The 24,181-nt window shown below is 34.3% G+C and overlaps 1 protein-coding gene across 2 annotated transcripts in view; it reads right to left on the bottom strand.

Annotated features, from left to right (window-relative positions):
* Positions 1 to 9,952: 9,952 nt before the first annotated feature.
* The window catches only part of EMB2771 (E3 ubiquitin ligase), a 164,509-nt gene continuing 150,280 nt past the window's right edge, over positions 9,953 to 24,181 (bottom strand). For both annotated transcript variants that reach the window (XM_090002699.1, XM_090002700.1), the window contains 9 exons: positions 18,426 to 18,527; positions 15,153 to 15,293; positions 14,897 to 15,070; positions 14,568 to 14,631; positions 14,342 to 14,481; positions 14,121 to 14,272; positions 11,342 to 11,420; positions 11,174 to 11,272; positions 9,953 to 10,452 (listed from right to left, as the gene is read on the bottom strand). In XM_090002699.1, coding sequence (XP_089858825.1) covers positions 10,063 to 10,452; positions 11,174 to 11,272; positions 11,342 to 11,420; positions 14,121 to 14,272; positions 14,342 to 14,481; positions 14,568 to 14,631; positions 14,897 to 15,070; positions 15,153 to 15,293; positions 18,426 to 18,527 — 1,341 coding nt within the window. In that variant the 3' untranslated portion in view covers positions 9,953 to 10,062. The remainder of the gene's footprint in view (positions 10,453 to 11,173; positions 11,273 to 11,341; positions 11,421 to 14,120; positions 14,273 to 14,341; positions 14,482 to 14,567; positions 14,632 to 14,896; positions 15,071 to 15,152; positions 15,294 to 18,425; positions 18,528 to 24,181) is intronic.

Here is a 24,181-nt window from a genome sequence, read left to right as displayed (position 1 = left end):
TTTTATTGTTATTGTAGATGTTTTTTTATGTTTTTCTGTATTTTATTTAATATTTGTCACATAATTATTGTTTAAGGTTGTTTTCATAGATGTATATATTTGTTTATGTTCTAGCTAATTTATGTTTGTTTGTTTGTCCTTTAATTAATATTGGATGTTTTTGTGTTGATGTAATGTGGCTAGGGTTTACTGTGCATAATATTGAATAGGGGTCAAGGGGTTATTGTGGGTAGTTGGTTTTCAGAGTGGTTGTTGTATTAATTGAATTTATGAAGTGCATATGGATGGTGTTTTGTCATATGATATTTTTATTAGATGATTGATATGTTATGTGGTTAGTACAGATAGTTAATGATAGACTTTGAAATGGTTAGAGTACACTACCAAGGCATTGATGACCCTACTTGGAGATTTATAATCGTTTCAAAAAATAATAGATACAACAAATTTATAGCTTTGATGTCTCATAAAATCGAATATGTGGAGGAGTCAATGATCCTCTGATACAATTTTTATCTAAACCTAGATAGCCAACATATATGGATAGATGTGTTGAACAATGATGATTTGAAATCAATATTATTTCTTGGTGACGTTTACTTAGTTGTTTGCAAAGCTAAAATAGAAATGAAAAATGTATATTTATCTTAGGCACAATATATTAAGCTCAGTTGTCTTAAAAATTGAATGATATTGACATCCCAAACATTCAACTCAGGCATGCAGAGAACAAGCAATTGTCTGGACCAATTAAAGATATAGATGTTCGACGTGCAGACAATAAAGAATGAACAATTGATGTGACACAAGATCAAAGGATCACTACGGAGGATGTGGAATCATGTGGGTAAATCAGTGCCAGTGATCTTTATCGCAATAATTTTGAATGATATTCACCCTTCCTGAGTAGATGACATTGCTAGGTATAAGTTGTTTGACTTTGTAATTTATGCTTGTAATTTATGATGGATGTGAACTTTTTATGGTTAATCTTGAAAGTTAGAAATGCAATAATATTGAATAGATACATTGAATTTTGATTTAGTTTGTGCAACTGAACAGTTAATTAGTGGTAGAAACTATCATGTCGATGATGGAAAATTGAATGATATCGATGATGATGACTATACCATGTCGATGGGAGAGGAGGAAGACAGTGATGACATGGGACAAATGGCATTTAAGAAGTTGAACCTTCGTATGTTGTATAACTTATATAAATATTTGTTGGGCAGTATAACTATTTTATGTCATTACACTAATGAGATGTGGTTGAATTATCGTTCGATGGATTCTCCTACAATAAAGATTAATTGAAAATAATTAAAAATAATTGAAATGAAGGCATCTCGTGTGTATGATGACATGCGTAGTGAACAAGTTAATGATTGTGAACAATTTCAATGGATAACAACAAGATCAAACAATTGAGAATTTTTTTCCAGCAAAAGGTTTAATGATCTTCAGCATTGCCATGAGTTTTTGATAGATAATGTGGTCATGAATACTATAAATCAAAATTCCTAAAGAGCTACAATAACGGAGTCACTATCGTATGCACGACCCCCCCCCCCCCCCCCCACAAATGATGGTTGCTTGCTCCTAGAAGATACATAACACAAAAGTACATAGAGTAGGATTCTTTCAAGTGAAGTATCAAAGCAAGCATACATGTGATGGATCATTGGGCAACCTTACAGTAAAAAAGTACCTTCAAAGTGAATTTCAAGTGTTATTTATAAACACATGCACAACAACCTGAAGATAATTTCATGAGAAATCATGGATGGCATCAGACGGAAGGAAGGTGTGGAGGTTATTTATAAATACGCATGACATGAATAAGAATAAACTAAGGAGGTACTATATGATTCATTTGAAGAGTCCTTCAGGATGTTTCCTGTCTATTTGAATCATTTGATGAAGGCTAACCAAGGATCACTAGGGTACATTGAAACCGATATGAAAGATCGATTTCAGTACCTGTTCTTATCCTTCCATCCAAGAATTGATGAGTTTTTTAAATGATGCCCTCCAACACTTATAGAAGATGACACATTCCTAAAAGGAAGATACTCATGTATATTATTGTCGACCTATAATATTAATCCTTATAGTGAGATATTTTTTAGAGTATTTGCTATTGTTGATAATGAATCAAAGAATTCATAAGCGTAGTTTTTGAAGTATCTAAAGAAAGAACTCATACATTTCAACGAATATAATAAGATAATACAACTTAAAGTTATCTCAGATAATCATGGAGGTCTAAAGTATATCCTTCATACATTCTCTACATGTCGTGTTGGATATTGTATGAAGCATTTGACAAAGAACTTTTTTTAAGAAGTTTGGTTCATCACTTAATGCACTTTGGTGGAGTGCAGCTTGACTACTCATGAGACAACAATGCAATTATTTTCTTTAAAAAAATTTGAGAGCAAGATGAATAAGCATACAATTATGTTGTCACTAATGTGAAATCAGAACATTGGGTTAGCAATCACTTTCTAGCAAAAAAATATAGGTGCTTAACATCTAAAATAACAGAGAGATTCAATCCATAAATTCTAATCATACATGATAAGCCCATAATTTCTCTTATTGAAAGGCTTCATCTTATATTGATAAAACTTTTTTGAGAAAAGAAAAAATACCAGGCAACATATGCTAGACATGGTGCTGAAGGTAAAAGAAAAACTAGAGAAACTGGAGATAAAGGGACAACAACTACGTGTGTAAGTAGTGCATTATCGTCGACATTGGTACGAAGCCTGCGACTGATCTCATGGTTACAATGTTGAACATGACAAACAAAAATGCTCTTGTGAAGAGTGGCAGGTTAGCAAGATTTCATGCAAACATGCAATCACATGCATTTTGACAAGTTCTTCATAGTTGAATCGTATTGAATTCATATATATTCCTTCTGATGGTAGATAATGTCTCATACATCGCTTTACCGACTCTTATACATGTCTATTTAGCAAAAGTGGTTCATAAAGTAGGGTGACCTAAGGTGAAGAGACGGAAAATTGAACACACGGATGTTGTGTCATACAAGTGCAGTGCATGTGGTGAACTTGACCCTAACAGGTCAAAGCACAAATAACAATATGCTAGAGTACGTATGCTTTGCAAAATGTTGGATTTGTTAAGAGTTATTTAATAAATTGCTTTAATGACTCTTATGACTTTTATATAGATGTTAGGTATATCTTGACTTAGTATATGATTGTTACAAGTATATTTATTGTATATTTGTCCTATTGTACATGCAATAATTGAGCATAAGCTGAGAATTAAACTTCACACAAGTAGGTTTGGAAAGTTAGAGTTTGATCATATGATACGAGTAAGATAGGAAAGCAATGCACGACTAACAATTATAATTGATCAGTTAGTAGTTGTAGTTACTCAGAAGGAAGACCATTGATATGAATTCCGGTTTATTGATTTATGTAAGGATGGCTAACAATGCATGAGCACATACTTTTTTTTTAATGCATGAAATGAAATGTATGAGCATATTCATTTTTTAATGAGTTTAATGAATGTAATGTATGGACATATTTATTTTTTTAATGAATATAATATATGATCAAATTCATTTTTTTGAATGAATGAATGCAATGTATGAGCAAGTTCATTTTTTTTAATGAATGAAATGAATGCCATGTATAAGCATATTCAATTTTGAATGAATGAATGAAATGTATGAACAAGTTCATTTTTTGAGTGAATGAAATTAATATAATATATGAGCATGTTTATTTTTTTAAATGAATAAAATGAATGCAATGTATGATCTATAAATTATGTTTTATAAGTAAAGGATGTTCATTAAACAATTAAACTATAAACTTATGAGAATGAGAAAATTCGAATAAAATATAGGTGAATAATGTCAAATATTTGTAAGGATGGAATGAGACAAGAAAATTGAAAGAAAATTCACCTCATGGAATGAAGCTCAGGCTTTTACCTGAATGGGGGGGGGGGGGGGTGAATGGAGTCCTCGAAGGAAAAGATTGAGGAAACCATGATGGGACCTCCGGATTTAGCATAAAGAATCCGAAAGGGGTTGCAAAAGGTAAGGAAAATGAGATCCCAAAAAGCTTTGAACAGGGATTTAAAAAATGGGGGTGTCTCATGACTGGGACAAAGAAATAACTTTTAAAAATGATCTTTTGCAAAAAATAGCCGGTTCGACCTCAACCTAAAAATGAACTATCTGTGGCGGGACAGTGGGGAAAGCAGGGAAGTATGCCAAAGATCTGAGAGCCCAAGCGCTCAAATCAAAAGAAGAAAGGAAGGATCTTGAAAACCCAAGTTATCAAGTCCTAAAATAGGATAAGGCGTCAAGATGCATCAAAAGACGTCAAGCTCTTACTTCATGTCAGGATAGCTAGAAGGTGTTGCCAATAAGATAGAAATTATAATTGATCAAAATGATTGGAAATGCACACAAGTGCAAAAGATATTCCCTTTTCTACCTAGAGTATTTTCTCTAATAAGGTTAACTCCATAAAATCAATGATCAAATTCAAATTATTGCTGTTGGATTTCTTCAAGTAAGCTATCCATTTTCTTGGTATGACAAGAGGAAACATTCTCAATTTTATAAAAGCAAGTGGATGAAAAGATATTGATGAAAAAATTTCACATAAATAAAGATGATTTCGTGGCAATTTGGTAGTTTGATATCTGGGGTTTACCCATCATGATCTCTTTGCCCTCTTTGACATATAGAGCTGAGCTCTTTTGGGGTTTGGCAGAAAGTTCATCATATCAGCCTTCAACTTGGAGATGTTCTGATCTTCCCTAAAAGAACATGTCACATCCTCTTTCAACTCAGAGATGATCAGAGCCTTCTTTGTCCACAGGGATTAAATCCATGTCATGAAATTGCCTCTTTGGTTGAAAATCTTTTCTGATAGCATAACGCAAGTACCTTTTAAGGTTTGTCGAGAAATTCGTCACATCAGCCTTCAACTTGGTGATGATCTGAGTTTTCCCTGAAAGCATACATCACATCTTCCTTTAACTTGGAGATGATTCGAGTCTTCTTTGTCCCCATAGATCTAAACTCGCCCATCAACCTTCAACTTGGTGATAATTGAGAGATCCCTTTTACAGGTAATACATTGAGCTTGAATGATTGAGGAAATTGAGTGGATTTTTTTATCACGCAAGATATTCCCACTGCCTTATTACCAGAAAGATTGTCTTTAAGAATGTGCCATTGCTCTAATCAATATCAATTCACTTCTAGCTTCTCATCGCCATTGAATTTTCCTCTGCCGACCATAACGTAGATTTTTTCTTCATCCATTTGGTTGACCAACAGAAAAAACTTGAATTTTTCCTCTTATCTCACAGAATTTTCATCCTTTGAAAAGAATACGAGAGGTAGTTTCAGGTGAACCCTTACATATAAAATTTTTGAAATCAATGAATAATTCTAATAGCAAATTGGCAAAATCCTATAATCCTTTATGAAAGAATTACTTGACATCAAATTGATAAAATTCACGACTAAATTTTTCTCTCTTTTCCCTAAAAGAGAGACTCAGGCTTAACCCTTTACCTGAACGGGTAGAAAATACTCCTCTCTTCCCTAAAAAGGAGGTGTTTGCAAAATGAAACTTTTGAAGAGAAATTGAGTTTTCGTCAAAACTCTCTAATCTTAGGTTTCTCTCATGAAAAGGCGGTCAATAGTAAAGGTCGAGAAAAATATCATAAAGGAGCGAGTCCATCACACTCTCCCTAGAAAAAGGGTCCTTTATGATGGGGGTGGCCAAAATTAAAAAATGGAGACCACAAAAAAAATGAGCTTCCGTCGAAACTCTCCTTGAAAAAGCGGTTTTTTATGTAAAATTGGTTGTTGTTTTGCAAACGGTTCGCGAAGAAACAAGTCCCTTCAAACTCTCCCTAGAAAAGGAGTCATTTGCAAAAGAAATTGATATTTGAAATGTTGGGCCAATTTGAAAATGAGTTAACCCGAAGGTCGAATCTTGAAAAGACTTTCATTGGCAAAAATTATAACCTAAAGGTTGGATTGTAAAAGATTGACATTTAGCAAAATTGTAATGCGAAGGTTGGATTTGGTAAAAGGATCAACTCGAGAGTTGGATTTTGATTGATCGATCAGTGCAAGGACTAGGTTTTGATTGAAGACCAGTACGAGCACTGGATTTTAAAAGAAGACCAGCACGAGCACTGGATTTTGAAGGATGGATTCAATCCAGAGATCAATTTTTTGAAAGAGACCGATCCAAAAATTGAATTTGGTGAGGGATTCAATCCGAGGATTGTATTTAAAAAGACCAGTGAAACTCTAGTTTTGATGGAAGGGCTCAACCAGCAGGCTGAATTTGGACAATATTGGTGCTCTGAAAGCTCTTGATGATTGTGATGAGAATTTTCAATTTCACCCTCTTGATCGAATAATAATGGATATTTATGAGGATAAGAAAGTTCACATAAAATATAGATGCATAATGACCAATATTTGTGATGATAAGGAAGTCCTTGAGGTATATGCAAACTTAGTCCAATATTTGTATAAAATATACATAAACTTCATCTATTATTTACGAAGTTAAATGGATATTTTCAATTTCACCCTCTTGATCGAATAATAATGGATATTTATGAGGATAAAAAAATTCGCATAAAATATAGGTGCATAATGACCAATATTTGTGATGATGATGAAGTCCTTGAGATATATGCAAACTTAGTCCAGTATTTGTATAAAATATACATGAACTTCATCTATTATTTACGAAGTTAAATGGTTCAGTTTAACTTCACATATATTTATGTGGTTCAATTTAACTTCGCATATATTTTCACAAAATTTGCATACATATAACGATGTTCGCACAAATGTATCTGTGAACTTGTAACTAAAACATATCGAAACATCACAAATAGTGAATATGAGATTCACAAATTTACTGAAAACTTAAATGCGGACCTCCCCATATTTTTGCGAAAGTCCCTACTAGCATTAATTGTGATGCTTTAATTTTTACGATGACACCTCGATAAAAAAACAATTCACATTTTAGGGTTTGTTTTTGCCTTTAAAAAGCGACGATGAATAAGATTTTTAAACAACAATGACAGGATGTCATGGCAAAAGTGGACAAGAGTTTGAAGAAGATAGGAGGTGGAGATATTAAAGTGGTGAATGATGTTGATGGTCCTCAGCAAAAGGAGCAGGCCCGGGTTGTAGAAAATGCACGAAGTAGGTAGTTTCACCTCAATCATTTGCTTAAAAAAAGAAAGTGTCAATAGACAAAATAACAATCTAACTAGCATTAAGAAGCTAAAGATCGAACCTCAAATGCTATGTGGAGCTATGTCTGACTAGAAATGAGCCATTAAAGAAACAAGTGCATGCTCTAGGTCGGATTGTAGAGGAGGCAACTTTACCTCAATCATTTGTTTGAGAGAAGAGAGGGTTTGTGAACAAAAAAAAAACTAAACTAACATTGAGAAGCTAAAGAACAAACCTCTTGATATTGAGCCTTTTCCTATTTCATCAATTAATGACCCTGTGCAACATAGTCCGTTGAACCCTCTATTATTGAGCTATGTACTATGAATGTTTGTAACATATTCATTTTTTAGTGAATGAAATGAATATATGTATGAGTAAATTCATTTTTGAATGACGGGAATGAATATATATATATATATATATATATATATATATATGAGCAGATTCATTTTTTAATAAATAAAATAAATATAATAAAATACATAAATAGCCAACTTTATGCATTTCTCTAAAAACTTATAACTTTCAATATTCTCTCCACGTTCAAAATCATAAATAGCCAACTTTAGAATACCCTTTTTACCCATCGCATGAGTGAAACTCACCAAGTTTGCACAAAATATTGCAGTATTCATCATGTGCTGCAAACTTCTACTTAAAATGAGGTAAGCAAGTTTTTATATGCAGACTTCCTCAAGTTTACATATATTTTATGCAGGCTTCCTCAAGTCCATATATTTTATGCAGACTAGGAAGTTTGTATATATTTTATGTAGACTTCCTCAAGTCTACATATATTTTATGCAAAATTTCTCAAGTCCACATATTTTATGCAAAATTCTTCAAGTCCATATATTTCATGTGAACTTCCTCATCTTCGCCTATATTGTTCGGATGTTTAAGCTTCTAGAAGGCATTTCTCTCCAACTGCTCATCACATAGATTATTCAGTTGTTCAATTATACAAAGCATGTTTTTATTTCAGTTTTAAAACTAAATATTTGTGATTTTAAACATAGAGAGATAGAGTTTTTAAGAAAACATATCAAATTATCCCTATAGTATGATCATTTATCAATGAATATATGTATAACCATATTTAATACGAATGAATTGAATGAAATCGTATCACCCATTTACTAAAAGGTAGATTCACATAATTTTTTTTTGCAGACATAAAATATAGGCAAATGACCAATATTTGTGAGGACACATTTTTATCTTCCATTTGAACTTATTTAATTTGTTATTTAAAAGAGACAAAAAGAAAGTTGAGAACACATATTTTATAAAATCACATATTTAATTGTACAAAAAAAAACACAAATATGTCACATCCCAAAATTCCTTATGTTCACAAAACAAAATAAGTATTTTTTATTTATGAAAATCATATTTTATAAGTACTAGATATATGCAATTTTACTAAGGTATTTGCAAAGTTACAATTTCGCAAAACTTTTTTTTCACGTTTCGACTCAAAAAAATGTGCATACATTTAAGGGTTAAAAAAAGAAAAAGGAGGTTCACACTATTTCTCACACCTTTGGTACAAAATCTATAATTTTACTAAACTATGTATGATTTTTCAATTTAACAGAAACCACATAAATAACATAATGTTTTGCACATTTTTGAAGTTTGAAAAAAATGTGTGAACCACATTTTAAGTGAGAGTTTGGAATATATTGGGCAAACTTCATGAGTTTAACATATGAGAAGGATAAAAAGGTCTTAATAAAGTTGACTATTTGCAATTTTGGTATTCAGACAAATTTTAGCAAATTATGATTTTAGGGAAAGTCATTTTTTATAAGTGTATGTGGGTTTACAATTGTTAGTATGTGCAAATAACTTAGCAAATTTGGTTTCTTTTCTTATTTTTTGGTCCAAATGACCCTAGGGACATGATCTATATGCTGTTTTTGATGGGAACCAACTTTTGAATCCCCAAAATCCAACCTATATACAGGTTATTTTGGCGATGCAAAAAATGGATGGTTATAAATGCATCAATTTTTTCGTATAAAAAGAGTTTATCGAAAAAAACATGATCCAAGAGTCATTTTCCGCTAAATCGAGCATGCTGAGTACAACTTCGATAGATGCTGGTAAACGTATCAATTTTTCCAAGTAAAAAAAAACTTTTTTATTGAAAAAACATGATCCAAGAGTCTTTTCCCACTAAATCAAGCATGCAGAACGCATCTACAAGGTTAGATTGAGTCTAATAAATATAAACCTTATATATACCCCACTTTAGTAAGAATTATGGGTGTGTTTCAGCGATGGCAAGAGAACCACTCCCATACAAAAAATGAGTAGTTTTACCAAGAAACAAGCAGGCTATTAGAGTTTCATTACAGATCCTGAGCTGCAGTAAAACATAAAGCAACAGTAGCCTATCAAAAAAAGAAGAAAAGGGAACGGTCTTCTCCTAATGGAATAATAAAAAATGTGATTATATCAGCAAGCTAATTTACCAGGAACAAAGAAATCAAAGTCAGAAAATACAAAAAAAAATGCAATGTCATATAGTAAATATTTGAATGTCAAGCACAAAAGTGAGCCCTAAAAGCTCAAAAATTCCATTCTTTTGTTTACTTTCAAGCTCCCAAAAGTGTTGCAGAATTATGAACAAATAAGAAAAATAAATGGTAACCCAGAAGATGCTGAACCCTTTTTATCAACCATATCTGTTAAGGAGTACCAATAAATAACTTAATGAGGCAAAATATCAATATACACACAAAAGCTTCACGATCTGTTTAGAATGTTGGGAGCAAAAGTAACTTGTCAATCACAGAAAGTGCGCTGATATGGGTGGTGGGAAGCAACAAATGCAGAAAGATAACTGAAGATCTCAAAGCCTTGGTTTTGATCCTTGATACTGCTAAGTTCACAACCCAAGAAGGAGGAATGTCAAACCACTGAAGATAACACGATAAAAGCAAGGATGATCTCAGGTCCCCAGCTATATCCTCAAAAGGCCACTTGCTCTCAATTAAATATTTGAGCAAATGACCTTTAGCTCCACTCCAGCTGCCCAAAATATCTTCAGCCCGTCTTCCGAGAGAGGCTAAAAAGGTAGATTGAATTATACCACTTGAACTATTGAATCTTCCGTTTACAAGAGCCTCATTATAAGCTAATGCAACCTGCACAACCAATTTATTGACCATTAAGCTTTTGATTAAGAAACCTTGCATTATGGGATTTTGCTTTTTCGAGAAGTGCTGAAACCATCAGAAAATTTTGCATTAACTGATTAGGGAAAAAAAGAACACGCTATTCACCATAATCTATACTGCTACTTAAAGACTAAAAAAGGGCATTGGTGAGCAAAAATCTATACTACCTGAAGACAAAAGAGGGGCATTGGTGTGTGTGTGTGTGTGTGTGTGTGTGCACACACACATGCAAGTGTATCCTTTTCCCAAACCAAAAACATGAATATATGCACTCTTTACAAAATGAACCTACTCAAGTCAGGCTAGATGAGCATTGTGCTAGGTCTGAACTCCTCATTGAGCTAAACAGATACCAGCTGGAAACCAAGACAGCCACATAAAAGAACTGGTTGGGTCATTGGACAGCCTACAATGACGGACCAATGGAGTTGAAGGAAACTTAAACCAGGCCAATAAAAGCTATTATGCTTTCTCTTCAATTGTTTTAGATAAAGTATTTTGGTTTCTGGATGTATTAGTCGTTTAGATGTCAATCCCTACCAAGTTTGGTGTTACATCAAAAGAGTCTTCTACTTTATCCTCCAAAGGTGTACAAATAGATCCACAAAAAAAAATGGTAAATACAACCGTAACATTTAAAAAGCAGCAAAGACAAAAAGAATAATTGCAAAGACAGCAAAAGGAGAACCTTCAGATTGGGGACAAACAGTGTATCACCAAAGAGCGTGTTATCGCTTGTCAGTTGCTCAGACAATGATAAAATCATTGTGTATAGGCAAAGATACACCTGCCGCAGTAGATGTTGAAGTCAGATTGCAAAAAAATTTAACACAATAATCTTTGTTCCCGAAATTACCTGCAGAAGAGCAGGCCTATCCTTGCTCATACAATCAAACAACATTTGTGCACAAAAATCACGAAAATCAGCATCAGACCTGCATGTAGAGACCATAAATTGTGCACCCAGGCATACAACAGAAATCGGTATCGTCAATAAAGGCCAAAGAGAATTTACTTGGTTTTATAGGGACCAGCTCTTGGAGAGTTCAATTCCAAGACATGGGTGAGTTTGTCTAAGATTCGAAAAATCAATGATCCAAAATCTTTGTAAAATTTTGAAATCATTTTTCTCATAACAAACATATGATTTGGGCATCGATTCCTAGTAAATCGACCATGCTGAACACATCTATGTTGTCGGAATCATGAAAAACACCGAAAAATCCAAAGAACCCCATTTAGCATGTTTGCATCTCTCTCTCTCTCTCTATATATATATATATTTATATATTCTAGTTTAGGTGGTCAACATAGGGGCTGCCACCAACAAGATTCAAACACAAGACCCCTCCATTAGATAGACCATCCAGGTGTCCTATTCAAGCACAATTGGGTAGGATTTAGCGAAGCAACATTTATATTTCAAAATAAATTCTGCGTTAAACTGCCCTTATTGTTAAGATATGGGTAATAATGGTTGTTGTATATGTTGTTCTTGTTTTTACCTAAGTATACTTATGGTTATTCCATTTGTAATTATTTCTTTGTATTCAAGGTATACCAGAAGTAGTGTCACCGATATCGCCGATATTTTGAAAATAGCGCAATAATATTGGTGATTTAAGGCCAGCCAATATTATCTGCAATATATCAGGATATTTTCAAAATATCACGATATTATCACAATAATAACAAGATAATATCATAATATTTTTGGGAAAAAACTTTTTCTTTTATTTTAAGCTTACATTTTCTATTTTGTGTTCCTTTTATATTTTAAAACCTTTTAAAACTTGTTTCTTTATATTTTTACAAGAAAATTAATGGACTATTATTTTCTTATCTTCCTTATTATTATTTATAATTTTTTCATTTTCTTAAACTCCCAAGATTTTCTTGAGAAAACCCAACTTTTAAAAATCACTCCCAAAAAAATCGTCGCTGAGAAAATATCTTGAAGGATATAGGTGACTATAACTAGAAGTATACCTATTTATTCTTGTATTTCTAGTAAAGGTATACACAATGTACACCCATTAGGATAGGAGAAGTATATGTACTGCATACTTATAGGATAGATTAGGATTGTTTTCGTATTTCTATCTTTTGTATTTTTTTACTTTTTTTTTATTAATTTGTGGCTGGTCCAACTAGCTGTTGGACAAGTCAATGGCCCTTACTAGCCGTTAGGATAGTCTAACAGGCAATCAAACAAGCCATAACTCCTTTTTATATGCGGCTAAGGACTCATTGTGAAATTGAAAGAGTGAAGGGTGCAAGTGTATATGAATGATTGTAGTGAGGTTGCCTTGTAATTTATGTGAATATCTTTTATTTCTTGTTCTTGTTCTTTGCTGTGTATAGTTTGTTGGGTTTAGCCGAATGCATTTGGATTTCATTTGATTTAATGAAATTATTATTTTTATTTTCTTTTTGTGTCTTGGATTCCATGCCACTTTGTGACACCTATCCTATTTATCCCAATTATTTTCATATTCTTTATTGTTCTATGTTCGATAATAGATAGTAACCAAAAGTAAAAAGTACTCATGTAAAATAGAAAACGGGATTTCTCAGATTAAATCAATGTTGTAAGTATCGTATCGTATAATAAGCTACAATACATATTGTATCTATGGGTTGTTCCAATACGATATGCCCCTGTATCGTACGATACACCCCAGTATCATACGATATGCCCATGTATCATACGATATGCCCCTGTATCATACGATACGCTCTGAAATGGGGCGTATCTTAAGATACGCTATAAATGCAGTTTAAATGCACTAATTCCATTTTTTCTTCAAAAACATATAAGGCCCCTTGGGGCTAGTTCATAGTCATCCCTAAAGAGCTTAAGAATGATTTAGAAAGATTTTTTTCCAAAAAAAAGATGATGTTGATAATACTCAATGATTGACGTTATCTAATTCATTTTTGTTTGAAATTAAAAAAAAATAGATATGCAAAAATTTTAAGCATTAAAAAAACATTGTGATTTTTTTTTTGTTTAAGTAAACACACATTATTATGAATATTGTGACTTATCAGCTTAGATTTATTATTTGATATTCATATTATTTCATAGTTTGCATTTTTCTTGTAAGACATGCATGCCATTTATAGCATATTATCTTGATTATTTAATGTTTGATGTTTTATGCATGACATTCATAGCATACATAGCACATAATTGTTTTGATATGTAATATTATAGTTTTATCTTATGCAATTCATCATTGTTTGATGATATCTTATGCAACTCATAGAGACATAAATGCTTCATATATTATTTTCTGGTTGTATTTTGTGCAATTCATCATTGTTTCATGTGTTATAATTTTTTTAGATTTTTTTTTATTTTTCATGATTTTTTGGAATTTAAAAAAATTATTAAAAAATTATTAAAAAATTATTAAAAAATTATTAAAAAATTATTAAAAAATTATTAAAAAATTAAGATTTTTTAAGATATGCTACGACACTTCTCTTTTTTTGGCCCGACCGATATGGGTAACAATATGATACACTGGCATATACAATTGTAATGAGTTCAGAGGAATCACTTCATAAAAGCTAATATTATACCACAAAGAACTGGTTTCTGGATGCAAAATATACTAAATACTTGCCTACTCCACGAACTGTCACAACAAAGTTGTGAAAACGCTATTAGGCTTGGATTAGCAGAAAAGGTATTGACCAACTGATCAACTTTAAACGGACCAGGTTGACCATTGTCACACTTAACTCCAGAAATCTTGAGGTTTCGTGTATCAAAAACCTGCCAAAGAACAGAATCAGGCAGTTCAAAAAATAAATAAAAGGATAAGAGAGAGTTTAAGAATGCAACCTTGTGCATCACCCTTGACAACAAAGACTGGCATCCAATAGGATCATCAACATATGAACAAGCTCCAACTTTTCGTTTAACATAAATTAGGCCACCATTAAATGGGTTATTCCTCTCTTCAGTATCCCACCAACGTTTAGCTTTCAGTAACCAAAGGATGTCAATCTTAAAATATAAACAAGGAGAAAAAAGAAAAGAAAAAAATACGAAGAAATGCACCAACTACCATCAGGCAGAAGCTTGATCTCTTGGGGCCAATAACGTGGTCCACAAACACGAACAGATTTTAGCTGCATGAAAAATAGACTCAATTAAGCAGTTGTTTGAGAATATACAATTTATATTCAAAACTATTGTTGCAGAGCAGAGACCAAGCAATTGCTTGGCTCCAAACATGATCATGAGGACCTAGCCATATTTTTCAGGTAAGTTCTCAAGACACATTGCAAGCAAAGTTCTTGGTACATGAATATGGTTGGTTCTACAACCACATACCAACATCCATATTGAGAACGTGAAAAGGAAAAACAGAAAATAAAAAACACAAGGACATACAAGAGAACGCTCAGGCAGAATGCAAGGGGTAACTTCACAGAAGCTTGTCTCTGCATGATCTTCTGTTTCTCTGATTGTCACTTCAAGTGGAGCATAGACTGGTAGACCAGTGTCAACATCTACTGTTTGCACACGACGAGGTTCTGCTGCTAGAACGTATAAATGCCTGAATGCCTAGAAGATGCAATTGCTCAAAAATGTCAAGTGAAAAAAAAAAGCTGAGGAAAATTCAAATTAGTCCAGCAATAATACTTACCTGAAGGTGGCAGCGATTGTCATGTGGTCCAGCAGGTAAACGTGGATAAAGAGTGATCAGCAATGCAGCAATGGCAGTGTTTCCAGTCGAAAAAGTGTGCATACCCCCACCAAGGAACAAGAATCCAATAGCCAAGCTTACCTGAAAAAAGAAATATATAAAGATCTGGGAAAATATAAAATCATAACAACGATTTGAAAATGTCTTTGCACAAATTTCCTCATAGGGGATAGCAAAAGTTTCCTAAGAAGAAACAGTGCTGGAATCACTGCATGAGCCCAGATAGCTAGTGAGTTAGCCAGACATCTAAAAATAATTCAACAGTTGAAACCCATGGCAGCTTATGTACAAACAAAATTCAAATTTGCATCAATAGTTTTAAAGCTACATAGGAAACAAACAATTCAACAGGAAAAGGTCGCTTGCTATTTCAACGGATCATAAGGAAAGAACACCAACCATTACAGCAAAATGAAACAACATAGAACAGTTAAAACATAGAGTTACCAAATATGCAATGTATGCAGGACTCTTGACACAGTTCGGACTACAAGCACAACAACAACAACAACAACAACAACAACTACGCCTTCATCCCAAAACAATTGGGGTCGGCGATATGAACCAAAAAAGAAAATCATTTTGGGTCTTCCACATGAATCCTTCTTCTCCAATCATTTCTATCCAATGCCATGTCCTCGGTAAGGTTCAAAGCATTCATATCCTTTCCTATTATCTCCATCCAAGTCTTCTTAGGCCTACTCCGACCTCTTTTAACTAATATATTTTCCCATTTCTCCATCCTTCTAACTGGAGCATCATTAGGCCTTCGCCGAATATGTCCAAACCACCGTAAACGATTCTCTCTCATCTTATTTTCAATGGATGCAACGCCTACCTTCTTACGTATCTCCTAGTTTCGAATCTTATGTTTTATTGTATTTCCACACATCCATCTAAGCATACGCATCTCAGCTACACTCATTTTTTGAATATGATGTCTCTTGACAGCCCAACATTCCGTACCATATAGTAAAGCGGACCTAATTGTTGTCCTATAAAACTTTCTCTTCAACCGCAATGGCATTCTACGATCGCACAACACCCCAGTCGGACTACAAGCACATGTTTCATAAATAATTTTGAAGTGGTTGGAAAGTGACACTTCAAGACAATAAAAACTATTGAACACATAATCTCTAAGAATATTTTGGCAACTTCATATTTCAAGTCCATTTGATGCAAAGAACATGTTCTTAAATATCATTTAGGATTCCAGATTTCGAATCCAACCCCATCTTGGATCTCAGACTTTGGATCCAATTCCATCTTGGATTCCAGATTTCAAAACCAATTCTACTCCAAATTCTAGATTTTAAATCTAATTCTATTTTCAAATTCCATTTGGATTTCTTAAAATCCAAATTCCATTCTGATTTCGAACTTTAAATCTGGAACTCAATTCCGTTGCAAAATTCCATCTCCACTTCGAAATCCAGATTCAAAATTCAAATTCAAAGTCCATTTTGACTTTTTAAAACTTCACTTTATCTATCTTAGCTTCAAATTATCCTTTCTCTTCATTCTTTTTCAATTCTAGATTTATTTTCCGAAACTCTGATTATTTCAAAACTTGGAACTTCAAACATCTTTTCAGATCTATCTCAAGTTTTAAGTTAGATTCAACTTTCAAAAACCATTTCTTCACTCCATTATCACATTTACTTTAGAATCACTTGGAAAATCTCGGATTTCCAAAAGTGTTTTTCTCGAAAGCATGCATTTCTGCATTTACATTGTACAAGCATGATTCTCTGTGCATTTTTTTTTATTTAGAATAAATTCTTAGATAACATTTAGGCAAAGCAAAAAGACATAATTTCGATCCTTGGTTCGATTACCCCTTGTAAAGGCGTCAGGAACGGTCGAACCTCGTACCGACGAGCGAATCCCGTCTCCCCATTTTCCCGCAAATATTTTAAGACGGAGGCGAGTAATTTTTCTAAATATTTTCTAAATTAAGGTTAAGTGAGACCTTCGCAAAAGAGTTCCTCTCTTCTTTCTTTTCTTTTCTCTTCTCCCTTCTTTTTTTGTCTTTTGTTTTCCCCTTTAAAAAAGGAAAATAGAGGTCAGAAAGGAAAAGAGAAGGAAGAGAAGGAAACACAAGAGGAAAAGTTTTGCGATGATCACACCCCCCCCCACTATAAAATGTTAAGAGAATGCAATTATCTATATTAGTTGATGTTTGATGATGTCTTATGCAGCTCATAGAGACATAAATGTTTCATATGTGATTTTATGGTTGTATTTTTTACAATTCATCATTGTTTCATGCGTTATGATTTTTCTAAATTTTTTGTCTCATTTTTTTGCTTTTTCTTGTTTTTTTAAAAATTTTGAATTTTTTTATTAAAAAATTATGATTTTTACAATACGCTATGTATCTAACTTTGGGCCCGACCGATACGGGTAACAATAAGCTACTTATAACCTTGGTTTAAATCCCTCTAAAACAACTAATTATTAAAGTTATAATTAGTTGCTTACTGAGCATGTAGCTCATTAAATATTATTATTTTTCAGAGTGAGAATTTTGATAAAAGCACCAAGAATGCAAAGAGACACTCACATGATATTTTGAAGAGGATATAGACAAGGAAGTCAAGCATATAAACCTCAGCGGAGTTATTAGTTTAATCTTTTAGAGGACATCATAATCATCTCATAGTTGTATTTTGTCTTGTATTGGAGATTTAATGAAAGGTGAGTTATTAGATAGAGTTGTATAAACGCTTTGTAAATGTTCATGTATTTTCTTTTGTAAAGATTTGTCGGGTTATTTAAGACCTGAAGACAGATATGAGCAGTTTAAAGTCGCACCCCAAGACAGGATTAATTAAGGGCTTAGTTTTGGGGCGTGACACAATCATTTCCCAATAATAACTCAAGCCTTATTTTATATCTCAGATCACCTGACCAAATATCTTATATTTCATACACAAAATAATCCCGAAAATTTTCGTTTTCATTTTATTTATATTTCAGAAAAAAATTCCTAAAATCTCCTTGTGCTTATCCACTTCCAAAACCCTCTTAAAATTCAAAGTCATTTGCTTCACGCTTTTGCTTACCAATGTGGCAGCCATGGTCCTATGGCCTTGTTGATGCTAGAAGATTCCTTTCCTTAACTAACAATTAATGGAACATCAAGCAAGGAAAGCACATCCAATTGTATATTTCAATTAAAAATGCCAAACACAAATAAAAACTTACAGCCATTTGAATTCCATAATTGGTCTGCCCATCCATAGAATTTCGACCTCGTAGGTATTTAAGGAGCCTGAAAGTCTGCAAATGTCCTGAGCCAGCCATAACCTATGCAGAAGAAACATATGAAAGTCAAGGTGGGCAACACATGAAAACATGTAAGACAATGCAATTTTAAAATTAGAAACTAGACTTAAGAAATAAGAGCAGAAAATGTCCAAGAAAAATGTGCACATACCAATAAATGAGAAACAAATTAGAAATATGGTCCAAAGTAGACTATTGCAGTTAGTATTAAATGCATCCTAGTTTATGTCACCTTTGCGAGGCGTTCAGCTGAACAAGCTTCGCTCGCTTAGGAATCTGAGTCAATAAGTCACTTGAAAAATTAACATACATAGCATAATAAACATCCCTTGTGGTCTCATCTGTCTCGATGATTTCCCAAGCAAACCCGATGGGAGTGGTAATAAAGAGAAACAAAGATCTTATACAAAAATCGATTTCCTTTTTGCTAAACTGAAAACATGACATGTCCTACTAATGCAAACACTTCTAATTGGTTATTTGCACATCTTGAGAATACTGCATGTTATTAACATTCTGTTGAATGATTGGTGTCATCCTTAACAAGTAATTGCTCATCCTAACTATGGTTGTTACATTGCATAAACATATATCTGCTATGATATGGTGTTACACATGTTTTGGTTGTCTGCAATTATTGTAGGTCATGGTTAACCTACCAGACTTGATGAGTCTGACCCCTTGTATTTTACCATTTTTAGGAGATGACTAGGAGCTGCAGGCGATGGCGTGATGGAGTTCTGAAACAACATTCTTTCTTTATAGTTCTTGGTCTTTTTTAATGTTTTGAGAGTGTGAACTTTGATATTTAATAATTTTAATCCAATCATAGTTTGACATGAATCATATTTGGATTCAGATTTTTCTGCTAGACTCGGTGTGTGTGTGTGTGTGTGTGTGAGTTGGACGCAAATCCAATAAGTTTGGGATTCAAACAGTTACAGTTGTATGGTTGCCTGTAACCCGCCCAAGATTGGGTAACTTAGAGCACCTAAATATTTTCCGTTGTGCTATCAATTTGAATTAAAGGATCATTTATCATTTACAAAAAAAAAATCCAAGTTTTCAAGTTAGAAATTTTGGGGCGTTACATTGTAAATTGGGAACATGAGAACTTAGTCATACCTTGCCCTCCCAGAGTTTCCTACAAATGACCAATCTGTCCAAAAACCTGTCATTACTAAAACTTATAGTAGGGTCAAAAGAAATGTTATCCTACCTTCAGAACCCACGATTGAAGAAATTCCTGCTTTAGAGGTCCCAAGTAGGGGTGTCAATGGGTCTGGCTTGACCCGAACCCGACCCGTACCAAACCCTATAGGGTCAGGGCTTGGTGATAAATAAGGTCCAATTAGAATCTGGGCCGGATCCAAAGGGTTGGATTAGTATATGGATCCAGGTATGATTTGTGAAATTTCATACCAGACTCTGGCTCGACCCGAGTTCCGACTAAGATCCGCAATTTTTCAATGTAAAAAAGATAAAGAATATTATTTTATCGGATATGGTCTGAGTCTGGTCCATGTAATCCTTATAGGATCCAGGTATGGTTTCTCTTATGGTGGGTCTGATTGGACTCGAGTTTGGGCCATGTACTAGCATCTCAAATCAGGTTTGGATCTGGTTTTACCTGGGTCCGAACCAACCCCGAACCGTTGACACCCCCAGTGACAAGTGATATAGAGATAAATGAGTTAAATACTTCCATACCTACTCCCAGTGACCTGGACATGACTATTGCTCTTCTTAAAGGAAAAAGAAACCGTGTTCAATATCCTTTTGAGCAATTTTGTTTCTTATCATCAAGTTTCCAAATCCTACAGGACCTTTATTGCCACTTGTCTCACCATAAGAGAATAAGAAAATTCCTCATTGGATAGAAGCCATGATTTGTGAAATGAAGGCACTTCAAAAGAATCAGACCTGGGATCTTGTGGCACCACTTCCTGGAAAAAAAGGTGGTAGGATGATTACACTCAAGTTTAGACAGATGGGACAATAGGTGGATATAAGGCCCAGCTTGTGGCTAAGGGGTATGCACAGACTTATGTGATAGACTACTAGGGGACATTTGCCCATGTGGCAAAGATAAACTTGATACGAGTGATTCTAGATGGCAGTCCACAAATCATGACCGTTGTATCAATTATATGTAAAAAATGCTTTTATCCATGGTGAGTTGCAAGAGGAAGTATACATGGCTCCTCCACCTGCTTTATACCCAGTTCAAGAAAAAATATTATTTGCAAGTTAAAGAAGACTATTTATGGATTAAAATAGTCTCCCTGTGCATGGTTTGGCAGGTTTAGTAGGGTAATTATGAAGTTTGGCTATAAGAAAAGTACCTTCAATCATACTCTCTTTATAAAAAGAGGAGAGTGAGTGAGCATTCTCATTTATGTTGATGATATAACAGTGCCGAGGGACAATAAAGAGGAAATTTCTAAACTCAAAATTTAATTGAAACAAGTCTTTGACATTAAAGACCTGGAGATATTGAGGTACTTTCTTGGAATAGAGGTGTTGAGATCCTCCAAAAGGCTTGTTTTTTCTCAATGTGCTAGATCTATTGAAGGAGACCGATATGCTAGAATGCAAGTCATCGGAAACTCCTATGGAGGTGAACCATAAGCTATGCAAGAGTGAGGAAGAACTATATGAAGATAAGGTTCAATATCAAAAGCTAGTGGGAAAGTTTATTTATCTCACCATAACAAAGCCAGATCTTACTCTTGCAGTGAGGATAATGAGCAGGTACGTGCATGCACCAAGTCAGTCACATATGACGGGAGTAACTAGAGTATTGAGATACCTCAAGGTAAATCTTTCAAGAGGCATTCTTTGTGCATATCATAATCATTGTAGAGTGGAAATTTTCACAGATGCTGATTGGGCAGGTTGCGTTGATGACAAAAGATTTATCACTGAATATCGTGTTTTCGTGAGAGGAAACCTAGTATCTTGAAAAAGTAAGAAACAAGATGTATCTCATTCAAGTGCAGAGTTAGAATATCAAGCTATGGCCCTTGGAACTTGTGAGGGAATCCGGATTAGCTCGATTTTACAAGAAATCGATATGAATATTAAGCAGCCAATGAAAATGTATTTTGATAATAAATCTGCCATACATATAGCCACCAACTCCGCCTGTGTAGTTATACACTGCCGGTCCCAAGCCCGGATAAAGGAGGAGGGTTGCGGTAGGCCTGTGACAGCCAGCATAAAAACTTTGTCATATCCTATGAAAATGAACCAATATGAGAATTTCGTTGGGGCGTTCCCTACTGAGCGACGCGCTGTACTCTCTAGGCCCGGAGGCAGTGATAAATGTGCAAGGGTTGCTAGGTCGTCGCCCAGAAGCGACGCGTCACACCGGCGCCCGGGTGTGGTGTCAAATAGGCAAGGGTTCCCTCACTTTGTTGGACGGGTGGGGGTAAAGAAGTTAGTCCAAGACCATAAAATTAGGTTAGCCACTTGGAACATAGGGTCTTTAACTGGTAAGTTGGTAGAGTTAGTAGATGTTATGTGTAGGAGAAAGATTGATATTTTATGTCTTCAAGAGACCAAATGGGTAGGTGAGAAAGCTAAAGTGATAGAACCTTGGGGATATAAGATTTGGTATACAGGAATAAATAGGAATAGGAATGGAGTAGGGATTGTTATGAGTCGTCAGTTTATAGATAATGTAGTTGAGGTCCGTAAGAAGGGTGATAGAATTTTACTTATTAAATTAGTATTAGGTACGGATATTATTAATATTATTAGTGTTTATGCACCTCAAGTAGGTTTAGATGATTCCATTAAGCATCAATTTTGGGAAGATTTAGATGGAGTAGTACAAGAGACATCTTATGGAGAAAAGCTTTTCATCGGCGGTGACCTTAATGGACATGTAGGCATTAGTAGGGATGGATTTGAGAATATCCATGGAGGCTATGGTATAGGAGAAAGAAATGAAAGTGGAGAAAGGATTTTAGATTTTTGTTTGTCCTATGATATGATCTTAGCAAACACTTGGTTTAGGAAGAGGGAGTCTCACCTAGTAACATTTAAAAGTGGGGTTAATACGAGTCAGATAGATTTTTTCCTACTTAGAAAGAGAGATAGGGGTTGTTGCATCGATTGTAAGGTTATACCAGGAGAAAGTGTAGCTACACAACATAGAGTCTTAATTTTAGATCTTAGAATTAGACAATGCCGCAAAAGGGATAGACATAGGATAGATCCTAGAATTAAGTGGTGGGCACTGAAAGGAGCTAAACAAGGAATGTTTGTAGAGCAGGTAGTTAAGGAAGTTGATTGGTGTCTCGAGGAGGATTCAGAATCAATGTGGAATAAGATAGCGGGTGGTATGAGAAAAGTAGCTAAGGAGGTATTGGGTGAGTCTAAAGGCGGTGCACCACTAGGTAAGGATACATCATGGTGGAACGAGGATGTCAAATTAGCTATTAAGGTTAAAAGAGAGTGTTATAGAAATCTAAGTAAGAGTCGTGATAATGAGAATTTGGAGAAGTATATGATAGCAAAGAAGGAAGCTAAAAAAGTTGTTCGAAACGCGAGGGCTAAGGTATATAAGGAGGTTTATGACAAGTTGGATACCAAAGAAGGCGAGAAGGATATTTATAGGCTTGCAAAGATGAGAGATAGGAAATCGAAGGATTTGGGTATGGTTAGATGTATCAAAGATGAAACGCAAAGGGTTTTAGTCATAGATGAGGAGATTAAGGAGAGATGGAAAGATTATTTTGATAAGCTATTTAATGATAGTCATGCTCAAGATCTTGGAGACTTCTCCATTCCTTTTCATGAGATAAATCGTGACTTCATGCGCAAGATTCAAAAGAAAGAAATTGCAGAGGCTTTGAAGAAAATGAAATCAAGAAGGGCAGTTGGCCCAGATGGTATACCTATCGAGGCTTGGAAATGCTTGGGAGAGAAAGGTTTAGAATGGTTGACAAATCTTTTTAACTTGATTTGGCGAACAAATAAGATGCCTAATGAGTGGAGGAAGAGTACTTTGGTGCCTTTATATAAGAATAAGGGTGATATACAAGATTGCACAAACTATCGTGGTATAAAACTCATGAGTCATACTATGAAACTTTGGGAGAGGGTGATTGAGTCTAGGTTGAGGAAGGTTGTCATGATATCGGAGAATCAATTTGGTTTTATGCCTGGAAGATCAACTATGGAAGCTATACATCTTCTTAGACAACTTATTGAAAGATATAGAGAGAGGAACAAAGATTTGCATATGGTTTTTATTGATTTAGAGAAGGCATACGATAGAGTACCTAGGGACGTTCTTTGGTGGACTATGATGAAGAAAGGTGTTTCTCTCAAGTACATTAGTATAATTAAAGATATGTATGAAGGAGTAGTAACCAATGTCCGCACTTGTGGAGGGGTGACAACCAATTTCCCGATAACGGTTGGGTTACATCAAGGATCTGCTTTAAGCCCTTTCCTATTTGCGATAGTGATGGATGAGCTTACGAGATCAATTCAAGAAAATGTACCGTGGTGTATGTTGTTTGCTGATGATATTGTTTTGATTGATGAGTCTAGAGCTGGGGTTAATGCTAAGTTAGAATTATGGAGACAGACATTGGAAGCTAGAGGTTTTAAGTTGAGTAAGAGTAAGACTGAATATATGGAATGTCGGTTTAGTAAGC

The sequence above is a fragment of the Nuphar pumila genome, chromosome 4 (assembly GCF_984573655.1).
Source record: "Nuphar pumila chromosome 4, dmNupPumi1.hap1.1, whole genome shotgun sequence".
NCBI lineage: Eukaryota > Viridiplantae > Streptophyta > Magnoliopsida > Nymphaeales > Nymphaeaceae > Nuphar > Nuphar pumila.
The sequence above is the reverse complement of the archived record's forward strand: the minus strand, read 5'-3'. Positions and strand labels throughout refer to the sequence as shown.